General features: G+C 47.2%; 1 protein-coding gene across 7 annotated transcripts in view; it reads left to right on the plus strand.

Annotated features, from left to right (window-relative positions):
* OSBP2 (oxysterol binding protein 2) overlaps window positions 1–24,541 on the plus strand; it is a 196,067-nt gene that overhangs the window by 116,336 nt on the left and 55,190 nt on the right. The window contains exon 1 of one of the 7 annotated variants that reach the window (XM_025474564.3): window positions 1,508–1,583. The exons of 5 other annotated variants lie outside the window; for them this stretch is intronic. In XM_025474564.3, coding sequence (XP_025330349.3) covers window positions 1,523–1,583 — 61 coding nt within the window. In that variant the 5' untranslated portion in view covers window positions 1,508–1,522. Of the gene's footprint in view, window positions 1–1,507; window positions 1,584–14,143; window positions 14,178–24,541 lie in introns of those variants that run through there. One more of the 7 variants, XM_025474563.3, reaches the window with a different exon arrangement.

Consider the following 24,541-nt stretch of genomic DNA (forward strand, 5'->3'; position numbering starts at 1 on the left):
TTGTGATGGCCCTAGGAAACTAATACAGTGAGTACCCCTCCTCCCTGGCCCTCAAGGTACTGACCATGTATTTGCAGGTGGACAGTCAAGATCCTTATGAATCAGTGTGATGAGTGCAGCAAGTGATGAGTGAGGGTTTGATGAGCACCCTGAGGAGGGGTCCTTCCACCCCTCTCTGGGGTGGCAGCTGTCAAGTAAAGCTCCCTTAGGGAGGGGCCCACACCCAGTTTCCAGAGATGACAGCAGCCAGTCAAGGGAAGGAAAGACCAGGCATCTCAGCCAGGTGAGCAAAGGCAGGGGCAGGAAGAGCAGGGGTGAAGCCAAGGAGTAAGAAGTGAGGAATTTCTGAGGCCCACAAGGCTTAAGCTCCTTCCTTCTGCCTTTTGGCTGTGGGCTGTGCTTTTCCAAGGAGTTTGAATTTGAACTTGCTGCTGTGGGTATCAGGGAGCCATGGAGGGGAAGTGACAGCAGATGTTGTATTTTCAGTAAATTGTCCCTATGGCAGCTTGAAAGATGGATCAGAAGGGGTAAATGTTGAAGCTGAGACCTTGGAAGTGAGCCGGGGCATGTCTTATTCCTCCCAGGTGCAGAATAGGGTATGGATTTGCAAAACATTTTGAAGTTAACATCCTTAGGACTTGGGGCCACATTGCGTGTAGGGGCCCCAAGGTGAGGGAGAAGCCATAGGAGCCCACCCTCAGGTCCTCAGCCTGGTGCCTGTGGCCAGAAAGAATTGTCTGGAGGGGGAAAGGTTGTCATGAAGGAGCAGAGGAGAGATGCTGGGCTCAGTTGGGGACAGGTTGAGTGTGGGGGATATCTAGTTGGCCTTGGAAATCTGGAGCTTGAAGGGGAAGACCGTAGCAATGGTATGTATGGGGAAACATGAAGAGGGAGACAGGACAGTGAGCCATGGGCATGGGCACCATTACTTGGGCCCCACCCAACAAGGAGTGAGAAGGACATGGGAATGAGGACTGACTCTTGCCTGGGAGGGGGTAGAGAGGAGGTTGGAGGGCAACCAGTGTGTGATTACACGACCAGGAAGTATGGGATTTCAAAAAGAGGCCTCCGGTGTGACTCATGCCTGCCACACTAAGGGCACTAGAGAGGGCATCAGATGGGGCTGCTGCATTTAGGGATGGCTCTTTTGAATAGCATCTGTCACTTCATCCCTGCATCTTCAGTCTACACTTGCCTACAACATCCTCTCCTTTTTTGACACTTCTCCTGACACCTCTCTGGACCATGCAACCTAGAGCAGTCCTGGTGAGGTGAGCATAGGTGGATGCCTGGCCATCCACATGGTGGCCTCTCCTGAGCCTCATCCATGAGCCACAGCTGCTACTCTCAAGGTCACTGGTGTCGTACCTGTGAGTATCTGCCAGCAGCCTTGTGGCTGAGGGTGGGGTGAGGCCTGCAGCCTGGCCGAGTGACAGGTGCATTTTTGCCTCCCAGACCTGGTTGCAGCTATATCCGTTCTTTGCAGGGCCCGTCACCATGGGCGGCTCTGCTCCTCCGCCTCATGGGGATTGTGCCACGGGTGCGTCAAATGATCCAGCCCCTCTCTGATTGCTGCCTCCCAGGTTTGTCTGTGTGCACTGATGTGGTGGCTTCTCTGATGTGACTTCTGGGTCCTCCTGCCCCCAAACTCACTCATTATGTACCTCCCTTCATGCCTGACCTTCTACCATTAGAGAGTCTTTCGTAGGGTCTCACAGGTTTCAACATGAGCAGTAGTTGATTCTGGCACACTCACCAATTGTAATTTGTTGAGAGATGACATTTGTTAGGAAATACAAGATTGTAAAATATTTAAATGACTCTAAAATATATAACATAAAATTTAGTCATCTTTCATTACCTCCCTCCCAAGAAATATACACACCCATTGGTTAGCAGGGTGCTTTTCCAGATCTTTTCTCATGCTTTTACAAAGCCATGTAAGTACACACACACACCCACACATGTACTTACATATATGTAAATGAGATCATATTGTGGATGTTGATAAGCAGCTTGCTTTTTCCCTTACCAATATATTTTGGAGATCTTTTTTGTTGTTGTTGTTAAGATTATTTATTTATTTATTCATGAGAGACACAGAGAGAGAGAGAGAGAGAGAGGCAGAGACACAGACAGAGGGAGAAGCAGGCTCCATGCAGGGAGCCTGACATGGGACTCAATCCCGGGTCTCCAGATCACGTCCTGGGCCGAAGGCGGTGCTAAACCACTGAGCCACCTGGGCTGCCTTATTTTGGAGATCTTTACATGTCAACACAAATAGACCTATGTCATTTTTAAAATAACTGTATAGGGGATCCCTGGGTGGTGCAGCAGTTTGGCGCCTGCCTTTGGCCCAGGGCGCGATCCTGGAGACCCGGGATCGAGTCCCACGTCGGGCTTCCGGTGCATGGAGCCTGCTTCTCCCTCTGCCTGTGTCTCTGTCTCCCTCTCTCTCTCTGTGTGTGACTATCATAAATAAATAAAAATTTTAAAAAATTAAAAAATTAAAAAATTAAAAAAATAAAATAACTGTATAGAATTCTGAAGTATATCACAATTTATTTAATTATTTCCCTCTTGATGGACAGTTAGGTTCTTTATGTTTTACTACTATTTCACGGAGTGCTTAGTGGACCTTCTTGTGTGTACAAATTAATGCATGTGTGTATAGATTCCTAGAAGTAGAATTGCTAAACTACAAAAGGATACCCATGGTGGATACCAACAGACACTATCAAATTTTTAGCCAAAAAGAGGGCATAAATTTATATCTCCCAATGGTACGGATTATCAACAGAGGCTACCCCATCATTCTTTTTATGCTTTGTTGCTCTGATGTGTGAATGATAAGGCATTTCTTTGCTCTGTTTTGCATTTTCCTTATTACCAATAGAGATTGAGTATACTTTTATCTCTTTATTGACCAATCATGCACATTTTGTGACTTGTATGTTCATATTTATTGCCATTTTACTGTTTAGATATTTGTGTAAATATTACTGTGTAATATTGTGTAAATATACTGTTTAGATATTTGTATAAAAATATTGATTTGTAAAAAAAATATTGATTTGTAGAAGCTCATTCTGAGTTATGGCTATTTCTCCTTTGTCAGTTATTTATTTTTCAAGTATTTTCTGTGTTGCTTATCTTCTAACTAGATTTATGGGGGCTGTGGAGTTTCTAAACCTTCGTGTTGTAGCATCAATCAATTAGAGCCTTATTTTTTAGTAGTGGGGAGAAGTGGAGCTTAGAAGTTTAAGATGTTGCATCAGTGACCCTTCTTGGTTTGTACTTGCTCTTTGACTATTTTTTTTAAAGATTTATTTATTCATGAGAGACACAGAGAGAGAGGAGAGACATAGGCAGAGGGAGAAGCAGGCTCCCTGCGTGAAGCCTGATGCGGGACTTGATCCCAGGACCCCGGGATCACAGCCCGAGACAAAGGCAGATGCTCCACCACTGAGCCACCCAGGTGCTCTTTGACTTTGAACAGAACACCTTAAATTGACTAAACTTTCATTTTGTACAGTGCTGTCTGTCCTGCCCAGCCCCATTCCGGCTGCGATGGGGATCACGGGAGAAGGTATTTTGCAGGACATCATAGTCGTTCTGAATGTCACAATAGAATGAATTCATTGATAGACATTGGGACCCAATTTTCCAGCACAGACCTTTGTCTGAGGCAGTGGTTTTCAGGACTCCCAAGACCCTGCCTCAGACCTGGTTTATGTTTCCTACGTGTCTTTTGAGTGCCTGCCTTGTGTTGGTGATGTTGTCCTCAGGGCTCTTCAAAGGGAGGTATATTTGTTTGCTCAGGTTGCCATCAAATACCATAGACTGGGTGGCTTACGCAACAGAAATGTATTTTCTCACAGTTCTGAGATCAAGGTGTCAGCAAGTTTTGATTCTTCTGAGGCCTCTCTCCTTAGCTTGTAGGTGGTTGCCTTTTCACTGTCTCCTCGCATGGTTGTCCTCTGCTCTGTATGTGTCTATGTCCTGATCTCTTTCTTATAAAGACACCAGGCCTATTGAATGGGGGCCCATCTATATGACCTCATCTTACCTCAGTCAACTCTTCAAAGGCTGTGTCTCCAAATATAGTCACATTCTCAGGTACTGCAGGTTTGAACTTCCACATAGGAATTGAGGTGGGTGGCGGGGAGGGACACAGGTCAGCCCATAATAAGGAGCCAGCACTCTGGCTGAGAATCAGAGAAACAAGGCTCAGAGAGGCTCCTGGACTTATTTCACATCACCCAGCGAGCAGGTTGCAGCTCTGTGCTCAGACCCACACATCTGACCCCTAAACGCAGGGCAGTCTGAGTGATGTTGAGACCTGCTTTGGCTCCGCTGCTGTGACTTCCCATTCATTGGTCCTATTCTGTTCCCTCGCCATCCTGTTGCCTCTTACCCCATGCTGAGCAGGGCACCTACTCCCAGCTGACTCCTCTGTATTTCCTTTGGCCCCTTGGGAAAGGGTTTCAGATAATTCATTTGATTGAATGTAGCTTGCTCAATTTTTGTTGTTGTGGAGAAAGATTGATTGTGGAAAAAGTAAGATAAAGAGCATTTGGAATATAGGTAACTCCCTAGGAATCTCACACCCTCACAAAACTGTTTTTGATTTTGCATGTTACCTTCTCTTCTGCAGCCTGCACATACACCTATATCTCATATCTTTGGCATGATATTACACATGGCCATCATGCTCTGCCTTTTTCACCCCACCTTATAACTAACAGTCTCTCTGTCTTTATAATGATCATTTTAATGGCTGTGTAGTATTCCACCAAGTTGATGTACTCTAATGTTCTGAATTATCCTCTGATTTTTGTGAATTTGAGTTTCTCATTTATGCTATTACAGATAATGATGCAATGAATGTCTTTGTACTGAAAGCTCTCTGCTTCTCTTGAATTATTTCCAAAAGGAATATTCCCAGGAGTCAGATTACTGAGTTAAGGGAAGCAACATCATCACAGTGCCTCCATGAGTTATAATATCTCTTTCTGGAATGAACATACCGCCGTTCCGTGCCACCAACAATGAGCATACCAGCTTCACTGTCATCTCACTTGCATTTAGTGTTAATAATTAAATACCTTTTGGGCCATTTTAATATACTTAAAAGGATACCTACATCAAGGCTGCTTTAATTTGTACTTTTTTAATAACCAAGCAAGGAGGAGGAGCATTCTGCAGTAGATTTGTATTTTTAATGATTTCTGTTATCGCTCTCTTTAAAATAATTTTTTTTTAAAAAAAAAGGAATAATTGAAGACCAGACAAATGGATAATAATCCCCTGGGAATCCCAGCTCTTTGATCATCTTGAGGGATTTGTTGGTCAAGTGATATTTAGACCTCAGCAAGCAAAAGGCCTTTTGGTCGATAACTGGTGTAAGCAATTGAATGGGCCACCTGGGCCAGCCACTTCTGGGAGCAGAAAGGACTAAAAAGTGCCAGCATCCTCAGAGCTGCCTGGTGGGATGTGACCCCAGTTCTCATGGGGTCCTCCAGCAACCTGGCCCTCAGGCAGGCCACTCCTTCCAAACATATGTGCAGGGATACAGGGCAGCCCCTGGGTCACTCTAGAACAAAGCCCACCAGGCTCAGCTCCCAGAGAGGTGACCTCTAGGGCTGCTACTAGCAGCAGAAGGCACATGCAGGCAGAGTCATGCCAGGCACCATTCCTAGTGAAATCTGTCGCGTGTTTCCTGTTTTTCAAACTGGTTTGAATAGTGTGCTCTCTCCTACTCCATCTTTCTGATCTAAAATAATCAACAATTAATTGAAAATTTTTCCCCCTCGGAAGTTTATTTTAATTGCCTAGCAACACATTATTATAAATTGCTCTCAAATTAGTTCTTTGGCTTTGGTGCAGACTCATTTATTAATGATGAGACCAGTCAGCATCTCTGTGTGGCTATTCTTAGAACATTGCTGTTTTAAAGAGCTTCATTCTTAAGATATCTCCATAAGAAACTTGTATGCTATGCAGACCCTTGGAGTGCTTGATTCCCTAGACAATATAGGGGTCAGTGCCTCTCTCCTGTGGTCCTGAGCCATTAGTGATAAACCAGAGGCCCAGAGGGGCAATCAAATATTTCTCAGTTCCACAGCAATGGAAGGCCGTGGCCAACTCAGGTCAGGAAGCCACCATTGGATCTTGCCCCTGTAGGCCTCTCCAGTCTGTGCTTACCTCTGCATGGTCCAGTCGAGGTTTGGGCAAGGGCAAAGGTGCTGAGGGGAAGGGGCTGCATGGTGGTGTGCACAAAAAATGCCATATACAAGGGGCCATGGGGTGGGAAGAGAAGGGTGGTGATGGAAAGCTTGGGAAGGTAAGAAGGGGGTGTGGATGTGTAGGCTTGGCCAAGTAGGGCTCTTGATAAAGTGGCTTTCATTGATTGGTTTATCAATGAATTAATTTATATGTTTAGTCCTGTGCTAATTCATTCAATGTGTGCCTACCACATGCTAGGCCACCTGAGAGACTGGGAACAGTAAGAAAAGCCACAATCTCTGCCTTCAAGGAATTTGCAGTCTGGTGTGGGAAATGTCAAGTAAATAGGAACCCCCACCTTAGGACAAGGAAGGTCCTGGAAAAGAAAGAAACCCAGGGCATTCTGGGAGCCCAGACTGGAAGAAATTCGCCTGTAATCCTAGTATTTTAACATTTCTGGGTATGGATAGTTTTCACACAATTATAAATATATTGCATGATTTGCCTTTTTTCCTCAGCATTTTCTTTTTAAGCACAGTTTTTTTTTTACTTCTGCAGAGTCATCCCATATATAAGTTTGAATGGCTCCATGATATTCCATGAAGTTCATGAAATAAACATTTGCCTGCTCTTAGGGTCTTGGGTTGCTTCTAGGTTTTTGCAACGAATGGCATTGGATACAGAGCTTTGTGTTCCTTTCCCATTTTTTGCTTGTGATGAATCCCAGGGGATTCGCCATTCTGGGCTGGAGGATGTGGACGTGTGTTTGTGGTTCTTAGCTTCTACATGCTCCCTCACCCCTCCTGTGGCCTCATACCAATTTCCAGGGACCTGTTTCTCTGTTGCCTTCAGTACTGGGATGGGCAACAAATATACCCACCTACCCCACACATGCATGCATGTGTGAATTTTAGTTGAGTGGATATGTGTACCACTGAACAAAGGAGACTTACTGGAAACAGTGCCTGCATAACAATGTTCTGGTAGCAAGTAGAAGTTGGGGGGTGGGGGACAGCCTCCAGGGAGGCTGTTGCAGCAACCGCAGCAGCCCAGGGGGGGATGTGACATGGAATATGTCACCATAGACACAAGGGGAAGCCAAAAACTCTGGTGACCACATCAACTGGCCTCGATGTAGGGTCAGATACAGCCTAGAGGGAGGGTGGCAGTTGCCTCCAGGCTTGTCACTGCAGGGTATTTGGAGTGAGTGGATCTCAGGTAGGTTGCAGAGTTAGTGCATTTGACTTTCAGATGTCATGTTAAGGGTGTTGGTGGCGTGGCCGTCCACCTAGAGCTGTTCAGGAGCTGCCCTCCATGAATGAATGCAGATGGAGGGACAGGAGCTGGCTGGGGTTCGGCCTCACCCTCACACACGAGGACAGGAAGGAAACTTGGACAGGCCTCAGGGTAGTCAGCAGAGCTGTTGGAATTACCCATTGGTCATCTTACACTCTATCCCTTGGCTTTCTTGCTGCTAAGACATCTTGGCTAATATATCTTCTCCTTTATGGACAAATCGGCACTCTTCTGGCTGCCCGTGAAGCAAGGTGGCAGATTTTTAAAGTATTTCCCATGAGTAGAGTCTGATAATTGTTTGATGTGGCTAATAGCATAAAACAATTATGTAGAAAGGAGAAAATTTGTATGTATTTGCCTTAGTAGGACTGCATGATTTTCTTTCCTCTTTCTCTTTACTGTTTTGCTTTCCTCCCTGGGTGCGTTTTGTTCCCTAACTCCTCCACTATTCAGCTGTCAGCCAGGTGCAGCTCTGAGGGAGGGGGGTGGGGAGCCCAGCATCTGCTCATGGTGAGGATATGCATGAGGTACTCAGCCCCTCTGCCCTCCCTTCCTCAGCTCTAGGTGGAGGGCACAGCGCCACATTCGAAAGATTCTTCCAGTTTGCAGAGTCCATGATAAAGTATCTGGTTAAATACCCTGGGTTGGATTATTCTTCCACACGCAGATCCTTTAAAAATTCCCTATGTGTTTATAAATATTACCCAAAGCACTGTTCCAGTCTCACCGCACGTTTCCTGATGAGACCTCTGGGAGCCTGGGGAGCAGTATTCTGCTTAAGGAACCCCACAGAGCGTGGTTGAGAGTGTGCCTCCAAGGTCAGCCAGAAGAGGCTGGGTCCAAGCCTGGTGACCCTAGGCAAGTCACTTTACCTCAGAGCCTTAGTCCTTTCATCTGTAAAAGAGGTCTGGTAGGTTGGTGGAACCTACCAGAGGCTATTGAGTGGGGACTAAATGAGGCACTGCAAGAAATGTAGGTAAAGTTTGAAGCCCAGCACTCAGCATTCAGTCAGCACTCCATCACTGGTAACCATTTGCATTATTATGCTCTTCATTTTGTAGCCAAAAAATCAAGGCCCAGAGTGGCTAGATATGCCTTATATCCCCTGGGCCAGCAAATCTAATACAATTGCTCTAGATCAATTCTCTAGGTAGAAGAAATACTCAGTTGCTTCAAAGACCTAGAGGAAATAATTGGCACAGCACCACCTTCCCTGAGTTTATTATGCTGTAACCAGGAGCATCATTGTATATTTGAAAACCTTTAAATTGGCAAAACTTGATTCCATCTCAATAGATTACACTTGATACATTTCCTTGACTCCTCTCCTGTGAAGAGGCGGTGTTGGGATGGAGCACGGGCTAAAGTCCAGTCCCAGGGCCCAGAGTTTGTAGGCCAGTGGGGAAAACAAGACCTAAACCCAGCAGAATAAGGCAAGGCGGTGGGTGGGGGGCGCCAACAAGGAGGGCCAGCCTGGGTTTGGACTGCCTTCCAGTGACTGTGTGTTCAAGCCAAGTTGTCAGTGTGGCTGGAGTGAGGGAGGGAGGGTAAGAAGATGGGTATGCTTGTGGGGACTTAGAGGTCACTGAGACCACTTCACTGAGTGGAAGTGTTAGAGTCTGAGATACCTGGAACAGGATCTCTAGGCTGTTACATTGAGCGTAGGCTGTGGGGGCCAGGGTGAAAGTGGGAGACCTGCTGGGAGGCTCTCTCTAGAAGAGTCCACAAGGAAAATGATGGTGTGTCTGGCCAGGATGGCAGCAGTGGGGGTGGTGAGAAGGGAGGGGATCCTGGCTGTATTCTAAGAGTAGAACTTGTTGGGGTGTGCTGACCAATAGGAGGTGGGTCTAAGAGACATAGGAGTCAGGGATGACTTCTGGGTTTCTGTCCTAAGCAACTGGAATATTGGCACCACCCCAGCTGAGGGGGGAAGGACTGGCGGAAGGGCAAGGATACAGGTCTAGGAGGCCATTGGGCTCTTTGATTTGGACATCTGGGTTTGTGATGCCCATTACGCACATCCCATGGAGCACTCCTGCAGGCAGCTGGACAGGTGAACTGTGTTCAGGAGGTCTGGGCAGAGACAGACGTTTATCCCCAGGTGCCTGCAGCCCTGTGGCAGCAGCGATAGCTGGACTCCCCGAGGCCCGGCCTGTTGCCTTCCTCCGGAAGGGTGGACAGGTGTCTGCAGGTGGGCAGACACAGGTGCACCAGGCACACCAGGTGCCACAAGGGAATCAGAGGGTGACCAGGTCTCAGAGGTGACCCCGATTTCCTGGAATCACCGCCAGGCCCTGGGCCATCCCCATTTCCCACATGGCCCGTAGCTCTCAAGGGCATCTTTCTTTACCTTTGAAATAAAACGACGCCAATCCTGCTACTGCAGGAGGTGACACTTTTGCTCGCATTCTCATTAAAATGTGACGTTTGGCTGAGGAGCACACCCGACATCCGTCCGACCTTGGTGCCCCAGGGGGGTCGCAGGGGCGAGCAGGCGGCGTGCGGGGCGAGGGGAGCGCTCCTGGGAGAAGAGGGGGGGCGGCCGCAGCTCGCGCTCCGCTGGGCTTCCGCGGCGCCGACGGGGTTAAGGCCCCGAGCACCGGGCGGGCGGGCAGCAGTGGTGCATTGTGGTAACGCGGCGCCCGCACCGCCAGCCCGCGCCGCCTCCGCCGGGAGGCCCGCCGAGCTGCGCACGCGACCGCGGGAGCCCCTGCGCCCGGCGCCATGTAGCGCGCGGCCGCTCGGAGGCCGCCCGGCCGCGGGGATGCAGGGACGCGGCTGCTGGGAGTCGGCCTCCGTGCGCTCCTTCTGCAGCTCCGGCTGCCTGAATAAATTTAAGAAGGGTTAGTGCTGCCCGGCTTCCGCCCAGGCCAGGCTCCCTGCGCAGCCCACCGGAGCCGGAGCCGGAGCCGGGGCCGGGCTTACTGCATGACCATTCCACGCGAGCCCCTGATGTCACTCCCTTGCGCGCGGGAGGCCGGGGAGCCTAGGGGAAACCCCTGTCCCGCCCCGCCAGCCTGTGCTCTCCGGACTCGCGTCAAGTGCGGGGCATCTTGGAGAGAGGGCGAGAGACACATGCGTCTGATTAACCTCTGCGGAAACGAGAGACCATACAATCCAGAGCTTTCTGGAAATAAGGGGCGGGGGGTGGAGGGGTGGAAGAGGGAGCAGCAGGTACCTGTTTAAACCCAGCTTCCTTTCCCAGAATCTGCTTGGGGCCCTCGTGCCCCTGGAGTCCTGCCAGAATAACTGCTTTGTCCACAAGGGCCTGGTCCTGGGGCCCGTGGTGGCAGCTGTGCTCAGTGCCTGACCCCACCAACTTCTCTTTACCCTTTGAGCAAGCTGCGACAGATCAGGAGAGTCCGTGTAAGTGGCCGCCCGGGTGTAAGCAAGGACCAGCCTTGAGGATGCCCTCCCAGGGCGGTGCTCTTGAATGACACCAGGGCTTGCTCCTCTGAGAGACCTCGGGTCAGCAGCTGTTAAGGTTGAAGCCTTGCAAGCTGGTTAAGCCTCTGCCTGCAATTCCTAATGCTTGAAATTTGCATTATTGGAGATTTTACAGGAGTGAAACTTGCTGTTTACCTTGTTTCTGTTATAGTTTAAAACTCTAGGGAAAATATGGAATTCTTCAACTCTGTAGATATAGAAAGGTACAGACTCATTAAATTCACTTAACACTGATTTCGTTTGAAAGAATTCCTTTTAGAAATTAACTCCCTCTGATCTATAATAAGCCTGGTAATTAATTTTGCTGACTGGTTACACTAATGGCTTCGTGAGGCCCTCCCTGATGTAGGGCAGACATCTTCGAAGTTATAGACTCCAAGCCTCAATCTTGGAGTCAGGTTTAATCATGCAAATTCTGAAAACACATCTGAAGGGTGTTTGTAATTACAAACATTTGAGATTTATTGAGCTGGTGCTGTGACTTCATCTTGAGAATCCTTTACATAAACTGACAAGTGAATTTTATATAAAGTATGTCTTCTGATTTAAGATTAGTTTTAATTTCCAATTTTTATTTTACACAGAGTGTCCTTTTAAATAGTTTTTCTTCTGTTGGCCTGCCTGGTGATTTTCTTGGTTGCCATTCTCTAGAACATTTGCTGCTGGTAGGGAGCATTGGGCCTGGTGTCCATTCGCTTTCTGCTTTGTTGTGAGAGATGCTCACAGATGAGATGCTTTTTTTTTTTTTTTTGAAAGATTTTATTTGAGAGAGAGAGAGCATGCACAAAAGTGGGGAGAGGCAGAGGGAAAAGGAGAAAGAATCTGAAGCAGACTCCCCGCTAAGCGCAGAGCCCAGGGCTGATTGCACAATGGTGGAATCATGACCTGAGCTGAAACCAAGAGTCTTAACCAACTGAGCCACCCAGGCTTCCTGAGGATGCTCATTTTTGGTCTGGAAGGTCAAACAGCTGTACCTCAGAATTGTTGGCAGAGTAACCTCTGACTGCTAGATCCCTCCAGACTAGGCCTTCCTTCTTATGCCTCCTGTGACTCCCACTCTCCACAGTGGGTCTGGGGAAAAGAAGAGGAGGAGGTTGTGTGTGTGCGGGTACCCTGCTAAGCTCAGGGCCTGGAGCAGAGCTTGTTGGGCTGTGGGAGGAGGCCCAGGAGCCAGCACAGGGCTAAAGAGCAGCTAGGATTAGGCTTCTGTGTCAAGATGCCCTAGGGGCAGACTTCAGAGTGTGTCCCTCTGCTGCCCTGTGTGAGTCAACACCCTGCACCGACAAACAGAACATGTCTGTGGGCGGGATACTGCTTGCAAACCTGGCCAGCTAAAAAGAGCAGAGTGAGGAAAGCAGAGATGGGGACTTCAGGAGGCCTGGTCAGTGGTCTGTTCTGGGAGGTGGGAGCCTCATGGGCCCTTACACCGTGGGTGTGGCAGACAGGGAGGGGCATGGGGCCCTCATCCCCAGCTTGCAAATGAGGTGAGACTTGGCCTCTTCGTTTCAGACATTGAAAGGTATTGCAGTGAGAGGCTACTCTAGACACATTTCCCCTTAGAAAATGGTCCTAGTGAAATGGTGCAGGTTGAAGAACTAGCTGGGCTCACAGCCTGACCAGGGGATTAGGGGCCGATCTCTAGGCAGTGATCATTTAGGTGGCAGGATAGCATCTGAGCTTGTGGAGGCTCATCACATGGACTATTAACTCTGTGGGAGATGGTAGGGTTCCCACAGCGGATCCAGGGTGTCAGGAGACCTGAGCACCTATCCTGACTCTACTGCTGGGCTGTGTCACCATGGACAAGTCCCTATCCCCTTGTGGGCCTCAATAGCTGCCACCTCTGTAAATGACAGGGGGAGGAGTGGGTTGGAAAGGGCTGATGCCTGTCTTGCTCTCAGGTCCCGCCCTAGGGAAGGGGAGCCCTGGGGAGTCCATTGACAGGAGGCTGCTCTTCAGCCAGTAATGGCCTGTTCAAACCTCACCTCCAGTGCTTGCCTGACCTTCAGCTAGCTTCGTAGCCTTTTTGATTTGCAATTTTCTTGTCTAAAACATGACATTAGACCTACTTACCTGGCAAGGTTGCTGGGAGGTCAAAATGAGATAATATATATCTATACCTACTAATCCATCCATCAATCTGTGTGTCTCTGTCCTTCAAACAGAGCCGGGAACCACAGATGGAGAAATGCCCACTCGGGGTCTCTCATGAGCTCCGAATTCAGCCGTTGGCAGCTCACTCATTTACGTGTGTGTGTGTGTGTGTGTGTGCATGCACGCACAGTTGTGTTTAGGATTTCTGCATTTTTTTGGAATGTAAAGTTCTAAAAGCACAAAATAGGGACCCCTTGCCCTGGCAAGGTAGACTCACCAGGAGTCAGAGCCAGGTGAGCTTGGACTGCCCGTGGCACTGCTGATGTCACAATTACCCATTTGTGGCCTCAGAGAGCCCCTGTATACCCATGAGCTAGTCTGTGTGGCTGTGATGAGTGCCAGGGCCTATTGTTTTGATGAGGGTTGCTTGTTTGTTTTTGCATCTTTGAGGCCTAGGACAGATACCATTCTCAGAGAAGGAGCCTCATAGAACATCAGCTGAGAAGTGCTGTTGGGTATGGTGTCTTTCAAAAAGTCACAGTGCAGGTGGTTCTTTCATGTTCCTTTTGAGACTTGCTAACATGTCCCATCTTGTGTTCCCCTGCATTGTGTTCCCAGGTGTCTGCTGGAATCCTTGGGAAGAAGGACAGGGGCATGAAGTGAGGGACTAGCTCTCTGTCCTAATCCCTCCGTATGTGTGTACAGAATGGCCCCCCAGTGTGGTGCCCCAAGATTAGTATCTGTGACCTCATTGGGCCTGGCCTTACTGCCCACCCGGTCCAGCCTCCCACTCTGCTCTGCCCACTCGGCTGAATGTCCTTGCTCATCCCTCACATGTTAATCAGATTCATCCTTTGAGGCCCAGTGCCCATCCTAGATCCTCCTGAAGCTGCCCCAAACTCCTCAAGGCTGGAGGTGACCTCTCCCCTCAGACCTCTCCTGGGCCTCCCTTCTGCAGTAGACCTGGATTGAGTGCAAGTCTTGCCCTCTTCTGAGGCTTTAAGCACCCAAAGGTGAAGCTTGGGTTTCATCTGTGTCTGTGATGTGCCCCTGCACCCCCAGGACCTGGCATTTTGCAAATTGCTGTTCCATAATGAGCCTACCAGCTGAAAGTGAGTGGAGGGAAGAGCCATCTGAGGCTCAGTGGCCAGGAGCAATCTTGGCTGGGGTTTCCCCTTCCAGCCGGGTTCTCAACCTCCTGAGAACCCTCTGAGGGGTTTTCCTGGTTCACCAGAACTCTCTTGACTCAAGATTGGAGCAATGGGTGAAATCTGTCCTGCTCTGCCCCTTCTAGTGTTACTGTATATGGCAAGTGGCTCCCCTGGAACAGCAGAGGAAGCTCAGAGGTGTGAGGAAGGGTTCTTAGGTGAACGTGAGAGATCATAAAGAACTTCCTGGAGGAGGTATAACAACCAGATGGGTGTTGGAGGATGGGGATAGGCAGGTGTTCACTTAGGTTTGAGTGAGGCGTCAGAGCCCATGACTGGCAAGAGGTGGAAGAAGGCCTCACTTTTTTTGTGGGTTGGATCAAAAAAGACAGGTAGGCAGGCGAGGAGGTGAGCCCTGCTGGCTCTGCAGGTGGTGTATGGATTGTAGGAAGGAGGCTTTAGGGTAGCACTAACCCCATTTATGTCTTCCCTGGAAGACATCTGGCCTCATGAGACGTCACCATTACTTGGTGCAATACATGGAAGAGGACATTCTCTCACAGACATGTTACCTTGTGGGAGCCTCTGCATACCTGTAGGCTGGGGGTGGTGAGCAATATGTATGAGAGCACTCCTCCCCTCCCCTTCCTGGCACATGGTAGCTGCTCATCATTATTACTGTTACTTTTGTGGGCTTGAAATGAGGGGGAATTTGAAGCCCTGGGTATACATAAGGGGCTTTATTGGTAGTAGCAAATAAGATGATTATTCTATCATTGTACTGTATCATTTTTTTTTTAAGATTTTATTTATTTGAAAGAGTAGGAGCAGTGGGGAGGGGAAAAAAGGAGAGGGAATGAGAGAAGCAGACTCCCCGCTGAGCAGGGAGCTCCACATAGGCCTGATCCTAGGACCTCAAGATCATGACCTGAGCTGAATGTAGACACTTACCCAAATGGGCCCCCCAGGCGCCCCTGTACTGTATCATCTATATCATTCTATAGATGGAGATGCCAAGACTAGAGGACTTTCAAATCATAGGCTTAAGTGGGACCCAGAGCCTTCATGCTCTGCCAGCACTGGCAGTGGAATGGAGGGTCAAGGGGCAGAGGAGGGCCAGCAGGGAATGGTTATAGACTGAGAGTCTGCTAGACTCTGAACAAGCCTGGCCTGAATAGAAGCCACAGTGGGTAAGGCTGGTGGCTGAATTTTTGGGCCAGAGCTTGGGAAGTATAAAGTGTGGCAATTTGGCCGGTGGGGATGGGGGATTCCTTATCGAAAGAGGCTAAATGCAGGGCAGACATTTCAAATGTTTCAATGCTTTTGAGTCAGAGTGAATAACAATAAATGGTAAAAGAGAAAAATTTGTCTTTTCTGTTAAGCAGAAAATCTGGCTAGTCATTCACTCTGTGCTAAGAACTGTCCCAGTAGCTGTGTGGGGTACACCATGTCCACAGCCAGGTGGCAGGAATTCAGCCCAGAAGGCATAGGCATGCTGGAGCCTGGCATGCATACTTCTGATCTACCATGCCAGTTCCTCTCCCCAAGAAGGAATGGACAATGGGCAAGGCCCTGGCTGGCCAGACTCAGAACACAGGAGGTAATGCCCAGTAGAGAAGAGCTGTGGCTCTCAGGAGTCCATGAGCTCTGAGGAAAGAAGCTGCCAGAGGACAGTGAGGTGAGCGGTAGGTGTAGGCAGGGAGCCCAGCATGGAGGGCCTGCTGTGGGCAGCTAGCTGAGGAGTGAGTTAGATGGGTTCCGTGCAGGGGTGCCCCAGGTAGAGAGGGCAACAGGTTGAGGGCAGTGAGGAGGGCTGCACACAGGGGAGCATGTGGGTGTCATTGTGCGTGGGGGCAGGCCGGTCAGGTAGGGAAAGTGGAGAGCTAAAGGCAAGAGTCAAGGAGGAGGATGGAGAAAGGTGGGCAGAGCAGGTGTCCCCCAGTGCTGTGGACCTGCTGTGCAGAAGCCCATGTCTGCCAGTGGACTTCCTGTCTGTGCCAGCTCTGAGTCCTTGGGTAGCAGGTGGACCGCTATGCTGGATTTGGGGACTGAGAGAGGAAAGAGTCTTGAGCAGAAGTGACCTCTACTTGGAGGACAGTAGAGAATAGAAGCTGCCCCGGGCATTCGTGACTGTACCCTTGAACGGCAGCATGCCAGCGAGGAGGGTATTGGCAGTATGGAGGTAACAAGGCTGTAATGGGCCCTGGGGCTGCCCATCTGGGATTCTGGTGGCACTGGTGGCCCCAAGGAGTGTGGACAAGGTAGTGTGCTCTCTAGCTGGTTCATTGGTTTTTCACAGGTTGGTGTGTAGGGCTGCAATGAGCCCACTTGGTACCCATCTTTTGAAAACAATCTTTGACCTCTACTCATCCTGAAACTGTTGTAATATACTAAGTTTGTTAGAGCAACGCTCTTTTCTTTCACTTGCTATTATAATAAAAGCAAATCTACAGTGTCCATTATAAAAGGTGCCCCCTATGGTTGTGCAGTGAGCAACCTGCTTAACCATCCGCAACAGCCCTATTGATAGAAACACTTACCAGGAGCAATGTTTGGCTAGCCCTGAGGACTACACAATGACCTCTGTTGCCTCTAGGTGAAGAGAGAGAGAGGGCTGCCCAGGTGCCACGCCGAGAGAGGCGACTTCAGGGTCCTGCCATAGGCCAACATGGGAGAAGGACCCGGAGGGGCCATTTAAACTATGTGGGGGAGGCTTCAGCGAGCCAGCAAAATAGAGAGAGGAGAGCCTAAGCCACTGTGGAGACAGGGGCAGCCTGAGTCAGGCTGCATGGGGACTGAGCGGTTTGCTCAGATCCCGATCCAGAGGGGTTTGCTCTAAGTACATCCTCCTCTGACCTCAGCAGGAGGTGTCCTATAACAGGCAGCACTGCCCTCTGCAGACACGGGTGGTTCCTCTGCCGCCTGGTTTTCCAGTAAAGTGACAGTCAGCAGCAGCTGATTGAATAGATGAACAGTATGAATAAAGATGAAGTTATGGGCTTCAGGCTGCCAACGCTAAAATTTCCCTTTGTGTCCTGCTTTCCTCTGACGTATGTGTTGAATAATGACACCTGATGTGCATCTTCAGAAGTCGTAGCTGCTCAGGCTGGCTGGTGTGGTGAGGTCAAAGGAGGCCACAGGCTCAGGGAAGGAGGATCCCCACGTGAGCAGCTCCCTGGTCTGCCCAGTGTCCTCGAGGCCCTGGGCGGGAGTTGGTTAGTGGGCACATGTTTTCCCTGAGAGGCTAGAACTGACAGCCAGCAAAGCCCCCTGGGTCCCACCTTCTGCTGGGGATATATTTTTTAAAGATTTTATTTGTTCATGAGAGACAGAGAGAGAGAGAGGCAGAGACACAGGCAGAGGGAGAAGCAGGCTCCATGCAGGGAGCCCGACGTGGGACTCGATCCCCGGTCTCCAGGATCGCGCCCTGGGCTGAAGGTGGCACTAAACCACTGAGCTACCCGGGCTGCCCAGCTGGGGATATTTTTATATCAGAAGCAGTGCAGTCCATCTGGAGCAGGGCCCCAAGAGCGTGACTCTTGGTTCATTGACCATTTGCCTGATGAAATCCCACCCCCTTAAACCCACTCCTCACCTCCCCCAACACACACACACACACACACACACACACACACACACACACACATACACGCTTTGTTCTTGGCCAAACTGAGCTTCATCTGGGCTTCTGCACCCTGCACATTCATGATTTTTAAGGGTTGTTTACCATGAAAGCAACAATTCCAGATGTTCAAGATCCTGGTGTTTCCATAACTCCATTACCCTTCACGCCGCTGTTTTTAGGTCTCTATTTTTAGTTTTTTTTCCTTTATGTGAACATCCGTTTTACATCATTGAGAGACAAAAAAAAAAAAAATCATCATTCTCACGTGGCTGTACATCATAAGCATTTTCCCACGTTGCCACAGGCTTAATATGTATCTGTTGAGTGGCTGTGGAACATCTTTTCCTTCTGTTAGGCATTTCGGTTTTTCCCAGATTGTCACCACAGCCAAACTGCCGCCTGAGCATCTTTGGCATGTAAAATTTTTCTTGGGTGTCTCTTCCCGGGACAGATTCCCAGGAGTGTGATTGCTGAGCCCAGGGGCGATGTGACTGCTTCCCTCTGGCCCTCCATGGCCCTCAGCCGAAGTGTTGTGCTTCTCTCCACCTGCCCTCCACTAGCCTTCCATCATTCTGAGAGAGCATTTTTTAACCAAGCATAAAATTGTGCCTTGTTAGTGTTTTAGCTTGCATTTGACTAACCAGAAAGGATGAATTCATCCCCTCCCATCTCCCTCCTCTGCTAAGTTTGGTTATTATTTGTGGTTTACCCTTCTGTGGCTCATCAGCTGCACCTTTTCCTGCCCTTGTGCGGAAACCCAAAGGGGAGCGTTATGAATGTTGTTGCTTTCTGTCGCACCTGGCTGGAACCCAATCCTGACAGGACTTCCCCGGACCCCAGCACTACCCTACTTTGCTTCATGGGTGGGGTTCTGAGAAATGGTCCTTGGATTTGTCCGTTCCCTGGCCAGATCTGCTGCACAAACTTGTGGCGTTCTTGTTTAAAAATTATTAAGAGTTTCAAGAGGGAGACAGCTGTATGTTGAACCAAGCATGGGGCCCTTCTGACTTTGGGTCCTGAGAGATGGTACAGGTCACATGCCTGTGACAGCCTCCCTGCCCCCACCCTCTGGACTCCTCTAATTAGAAGTGGACCAAGTTTGGAAGTGGCTTGCCTGACTGCTGTACCCATAGTCCAGCTTCCCCAGGACCCGCTCCAGATGCAGAGGTTCCAGATCCAGATATAGATGGACTTCTGACATGGGACCCCACCTCCTGCTGCTCTTGACTGACAATGGCCATGCATCCTGCCAGGTCTGCTCCACCCTAGACTTAGTCATCTTTACCTCAGTGGCCCTTTCTGTGCCCTCATACACCTCATGCTGACCCCTAGAGGCTCTTTCTGGTGGAGAGCTGTCCCTTCTGGTCATCTTTGTCTTAACTTTCGCCAAGCAAAACAAGCAGCATCTCACTGCTCTGAATATTTGGTGCTGTTCTTCCTGTGTGCGCTTTCACCTTTGCCTCTCCCACTTCTGTCTTACTTTCTCCCTCCTGAGCCTTTCCATGTCAGCCCAGGGCCAGGAGGAACTGTTAACACTTTATGTAATGAGAAGCTGCTCATCCAAGTGGCAGCAGATAACTGCTGAGAATCAGTAGCTAGTTGCACTTGCTGGTAATTGGAAATGTCAGGCTGTCTCCCTGGTCACCTTCCTCACCTTTCCCCACCAAACAGTATAGGTTCCAGGAGTGGGGATAGGGGAGGGAGTGTTAACTTTGCGGGGCAGGGAGGATGGGCATGAAAAATGGTGGCATTCTGAATGGAACAAATGGATTTCCACCGAAGGAGGGTATGTGAATCCTGTTGTGTGTTCTGAGTAGTGGCATTCTGCAGGGGACTTGGGGGGGCAACTCCTGGGATGCGTCTCCTGCCTTCTCCCTGTGAATTACATAGAATTTAGAGCTTTTTAAATGGCCCTTGGTTTGATTAAGCTCTTAGTCTCATGAGAAATGTGGCCTTACACGTGTGGGCTTTTGTTTTGTATTGTTTGTTTTTACGTATTTGAAAGTTGTTTTTTTTTTAAAGACTTTATTTATTCACTCATGAAAGACACAGAGAGAGAGAGAGAGGCAGAGACACAGGCAGAGGGAGAAGCAGGCTCCATGCAGGGAGCCCGACCTGGGACTCGATCCGGGGTCTCCAGGATCATGGCCTGGGCCAAAGGCAGATAGATGCTCAACCGCTGAGCCACCGAGGCATCCCCATATTTGAAAGGTTGAATCAGGAAGGTGTCTATGTGAATTTCAGAAGCATTCAGTTACCCACACAAAGGAAAATCGTGTAGCCACAGAATCCATGACTATCACAGTTGGAGAGATCTTGCAAGTGATTTGCCCAATCCCCATGGTACAGACCAAGGGAACTGAGGCCTGGAGACACACAGTTGGGCACAGTCGGGAATCCACAAAGCCAGCCATCCACTGCTAGAGACCACAGGATGCAGTCCCAAATTATTGCCATTTGGCTGTTAAAATAATTTTTGACATTTTTTTCTAGATTACAAAGATAATTCATGCTCAGTGTAGAAAATTTAGGAAGGAAAAAGCACTTTGAAGAAAATAAAAAGTACCTTTAATTCTACACAGAGAGAACCACAAATAATTTTAATCAGATTATTTAATGCATCTTTGAGGACTGACTTTTTCTCTTTCAACATTATGTTTCTAAGATTTATCTACATTGTTGGATATGGCTGTTGTTCATTCATTTCCATGGCTTCTAATAATCTTTTGTGTGACTCTATCACAATACCATGGACCCTTCCTCTATTGATGGACATGAGATTTATTTCTGGTACTTAACAGTAATGAACTTTGCTGCTACCATTATTCTACACATCTCCAGAACACATGTGTAAAAGTTTGCTGGGGGATACCTGGGCAGGCCATTTCCAGTCATGGCATATATGAATGATGAGTTTTGAAAAATACCACCAGATTGTTTTTCAAAGTGGTTGTACTGACTTAACTTCCCATTAGATAAGTGTGGGTGAGTTCCCTTTGATTATCATCCTCTTTGACACTTGGTATTGACGTGTACTTTTGCAAATCTGATGGCCCTAAAATGGTATTTCTGTGTAATCTTATTTGGCATTTCCTTGGTATCAAAATAGTGTGTTTTATTGGTAAGTATATGTTTCTTCTTATGTGAAATGCACTTTTCTGTTAGTGGTTTGTCCTTTTCTTATATATCTGTAGGAGCTCTTTATATGATCTGGATACCAACTGTCAGTGATAAGCTTTTACTTTATTTTATTTTAAATATTTTATTTATTTGTTTATTCATGAGAGACACGGTGAAGCAGAGACATAGGTAGAGTGAGAAGCAGGCTCCCTGCGAGAAGCCTGACGCAGGACTCAATCCCAGGATCCTGGCATCACGACCAGAGCCAAAGGCAGATGCTCAACCAATGAGCCACCCAGGTGCCCCAGTGATAAACTTTTAGTTTGTATTTTTATATCATCTTGCTTATGATGTCTTCTGATGAATACATTTTTATTTTTTTATTTTTTTTTAAAGATTTTATTTATTCATGAGAGGCACAGAGAAAAAGAGAGAGGCAGAGACACAGGCAGAGAGAGAAGCAGGCTCCATGCAGGGAGCCGGATGTGGGGCTCGATCCTGGGTCTCCAGGATCACGCCCTGGGCGGAAGACAGGCACTAAACCGCTGAGCCACCCAGGGATCCCCTGATGAATACATTTTAAAATAGCTTTATTGAAATATTCATATACCATACAAGTAAGTCACTCATATAAAGTGTGTAATTCAATTTTTTTAATATAGTCACAGGGTGCACAATCATCATCACAATCTAATTAAAGAATATTTTTGTCCCTCCTAAAGGAAACCATAGCAGTCATTCTCAATTCTTTCTCCCTCTACCAACCCTAAGTAACCACTGATCTACTTTTTGTCTTTATAGATTTACCTATTCTGGATATTTCATATAGATGTCATATATTTTTGTGTCTGACTTCTTTCACTTAGCATATGTGTTGTTGTTTTTTTAATTTAAATTCAATCTGCCAACATATAACACCCAGTGCTCTCCCCATCAAGTGCCCTTCTTTAGTGCCCGTCACCGAGTCACCCCATACCCCCACCCTCCTTAACATAATGTTTTTAAGGTTTATCCATATTGCATGCATCAGTACTTTGTTCCTTTTTTTATCGACATGTAATATTTCATTATGTGGTTCTATCACATTTTATCTATTCATCAAAGTACAGATAGGCACTTGTGCTATTTCTCCTTTTTGGATATTATGAATAACACTGCTGTGAATGTCAGTGTATAAGTTTCTGTGTGGATGTGTGTTTTCATTTCTCTTGGGTAGATGCGTATGAGTGGGATTGCTGGGTCATATGGTCATATTGCTGAGTTGTGACATTTAACTTTTAAAGGCACTGCCAAACTCTTTGTTACAGCAACTGCACCATATTACGTTACCAAGGTCAGCAGTGTATTAGGGTTGCGATTTCTCCATATCTTTACCAACACTTGTTCCTTTCTGATTATCATTATTATTATTGCCATTTTTTTATTATTGCCATTTTAGTGGGTATGAAGTGATATCTCATTATTTTGATTTTCATTTTCCTAATGACTAAGAATGTTGGGCATTTTTCCTGTACTTATTGGCTATTTATATATCTTCTTGGGAGAAATGTTTATTTTAATCCTTTATCTATGTTTTATTTGAGTTATTTGCTTTTTATTGTATGAGTTCTTTGTATTTTCTGGATGTCTTTTATGAGATACATCATTTGCAAATGTTTCTCCCCATTCTGAGGATTGTCTTCTCACTCTTTTGATGGTATCATTTGTAGCACAAAAGTTTTTAATTTTGTTGGTGTCTGATTTATCTGTTTTTTCTTTTGCCACTTGTGTTTTGGTGTCATATCTAGGAATCCACTGCCTAATTCAAATTCATGAGGATGAAGTTTGGATGTTTACTTCTAAGAATTTTATACTTTTAGCTCTTAACATTTAGGTATATGATCCATTTTGAATTAGTCTTTGTATATGATGTGAGGTAGGGCTTCGTCTTCATTCTTTTGGATGTTTTCCAGCATCATTTATTGAAAACACTATTCTTTTCTCTATTTAATTGTCTTAGCATCCTTACTGAAAATCAACTGGCCATAAATGTAAAGGTTTGTTTCTAGATTCTCGATTTTGTCCCATTGATCTATAATATCCTAATGCCATTACTACACTGTCAATAGACACTCTTAATTTTAATGTAGTTGAATTTACCAGTCTTATGATAAATTCAATTTTAGGTTTCTGTCTAGAGATAACATATTTTTCTATATTTTCTTCTTAAAAGTTTTAAAGTTTCACAGTGAAGTCCTTAACACATCTAGAATTGGTTTCTGGATAGGATTCAAAATCTGTAGTTAATTTCATTTTTCTCCATATAATCAATTATTTGGCCCAGTACTGTTTATTGAGCAGTCCTTTTTTTCTCCCATTGATCTGCTCTACTACCTCTGGCAGCTATGAAAGTTCCACATAGGGGCAGCCCGGGTGGCTCAGCGGTTTAGCGCCTGCCTTTGGCCCAGGGCCTGATCCTGGAGACCCAGAATCGAGTCCCTCCCTCATCAGGCTCCCTGCATGGGGCCTGCTTCTCCCTCTGCCTGTGTCTCTGCCTCTCTCTCTCTCTCTCTCCTTGTGTCTCTCATGAGTAATAAATAAAATAAAATCTTAAAAAAAAAAAAAAGAACCACATATGCTTGGATCTATTTGGGACTCTCATTTCATAGTGCAGTTTTTCCCTTTTACCATTATCACACTGCCTTAAGTACTTTATTATACATTTTGATATCTTGTAGATCAAGTCTGGCAGCTTATCAGGGTGATGTAATATTTATTTATATTTTACATATGGGAAAACTGAGTCTAGAGAGGTTACATCCCAGGCCATACTGCTAGTGACTAGCAGAGCCAGGCTTGTTTAAACTTGGGCAATTAGGATTACAGTGCATGCTCTTAGTCTCTAAAATCTGCATACCTGAACAACAATCATATACAAATGGTACTTGTTCTACCAGCTGAAAGTTTAAGACTTTACCCTTTTCACTTTATTTGCCAGGCAAAGGGAAGGTAAGTAAATTTTAAATATAATAAGATCTGGTTCATTTGAGGTTTTAATCCTCTCGTCTTTCCCTACTTGGGATATTTCAGGGAAAGCTTTCCAAAGATATTTACCACCAGTTTGATATTTTGGGGTAATTTTCTAGGCAAAGATGCAGGTGTAGTCAAGAGAAGAGCTGCCTGGAAAGCAGGTAAGACATAGCAGGACAAGTAACCTGTGGTTAGGACAGAGTGGGCAGTTGGGACAGGAGAGACACCAGAAACCCCAAGAAGTGGTAATGACTGGAGTTCTGGGTTGATGTTGACTGGAGAATGAGGCGTGGGGACTTAATGATCCTTAGAGACTGCTGCTTGTGTCCCTGGCACCCCACAGGGTAGCCGGCACATACAGTCAACACATTGAGTGAGTAATGTGATTAAGGAACCAATTCAGCAGATTCAAGATGTGAAATTGAATTTCTGTGTCTCCTAGCTGTCAGCTATCAGTCTTTTTGAGTGATATGGTGTGCTGGGGATCAGGGGACAAAGTTCTCACTCCAATCCCAAAGTAGATAGCTTATCCTGAGCCCCTGTGGACCTTGGCTTCCTTATCTGTTACATGCTG

The sequence above is a fragment of the Canis lupus genome, chromosome 26 (assembly GCF_003254725.2).
Source record: "Canis lupus dingo isolate Sandy chromosome 26, ASM325472v2, whole genome shotgun sequence".
In the NCBI taxonomy this organism is placed as follows: Eukaryota; Metazoa; Chordata; class Mammalia; order Carnivora; family Canidae; genus Canis; species Canis lupus.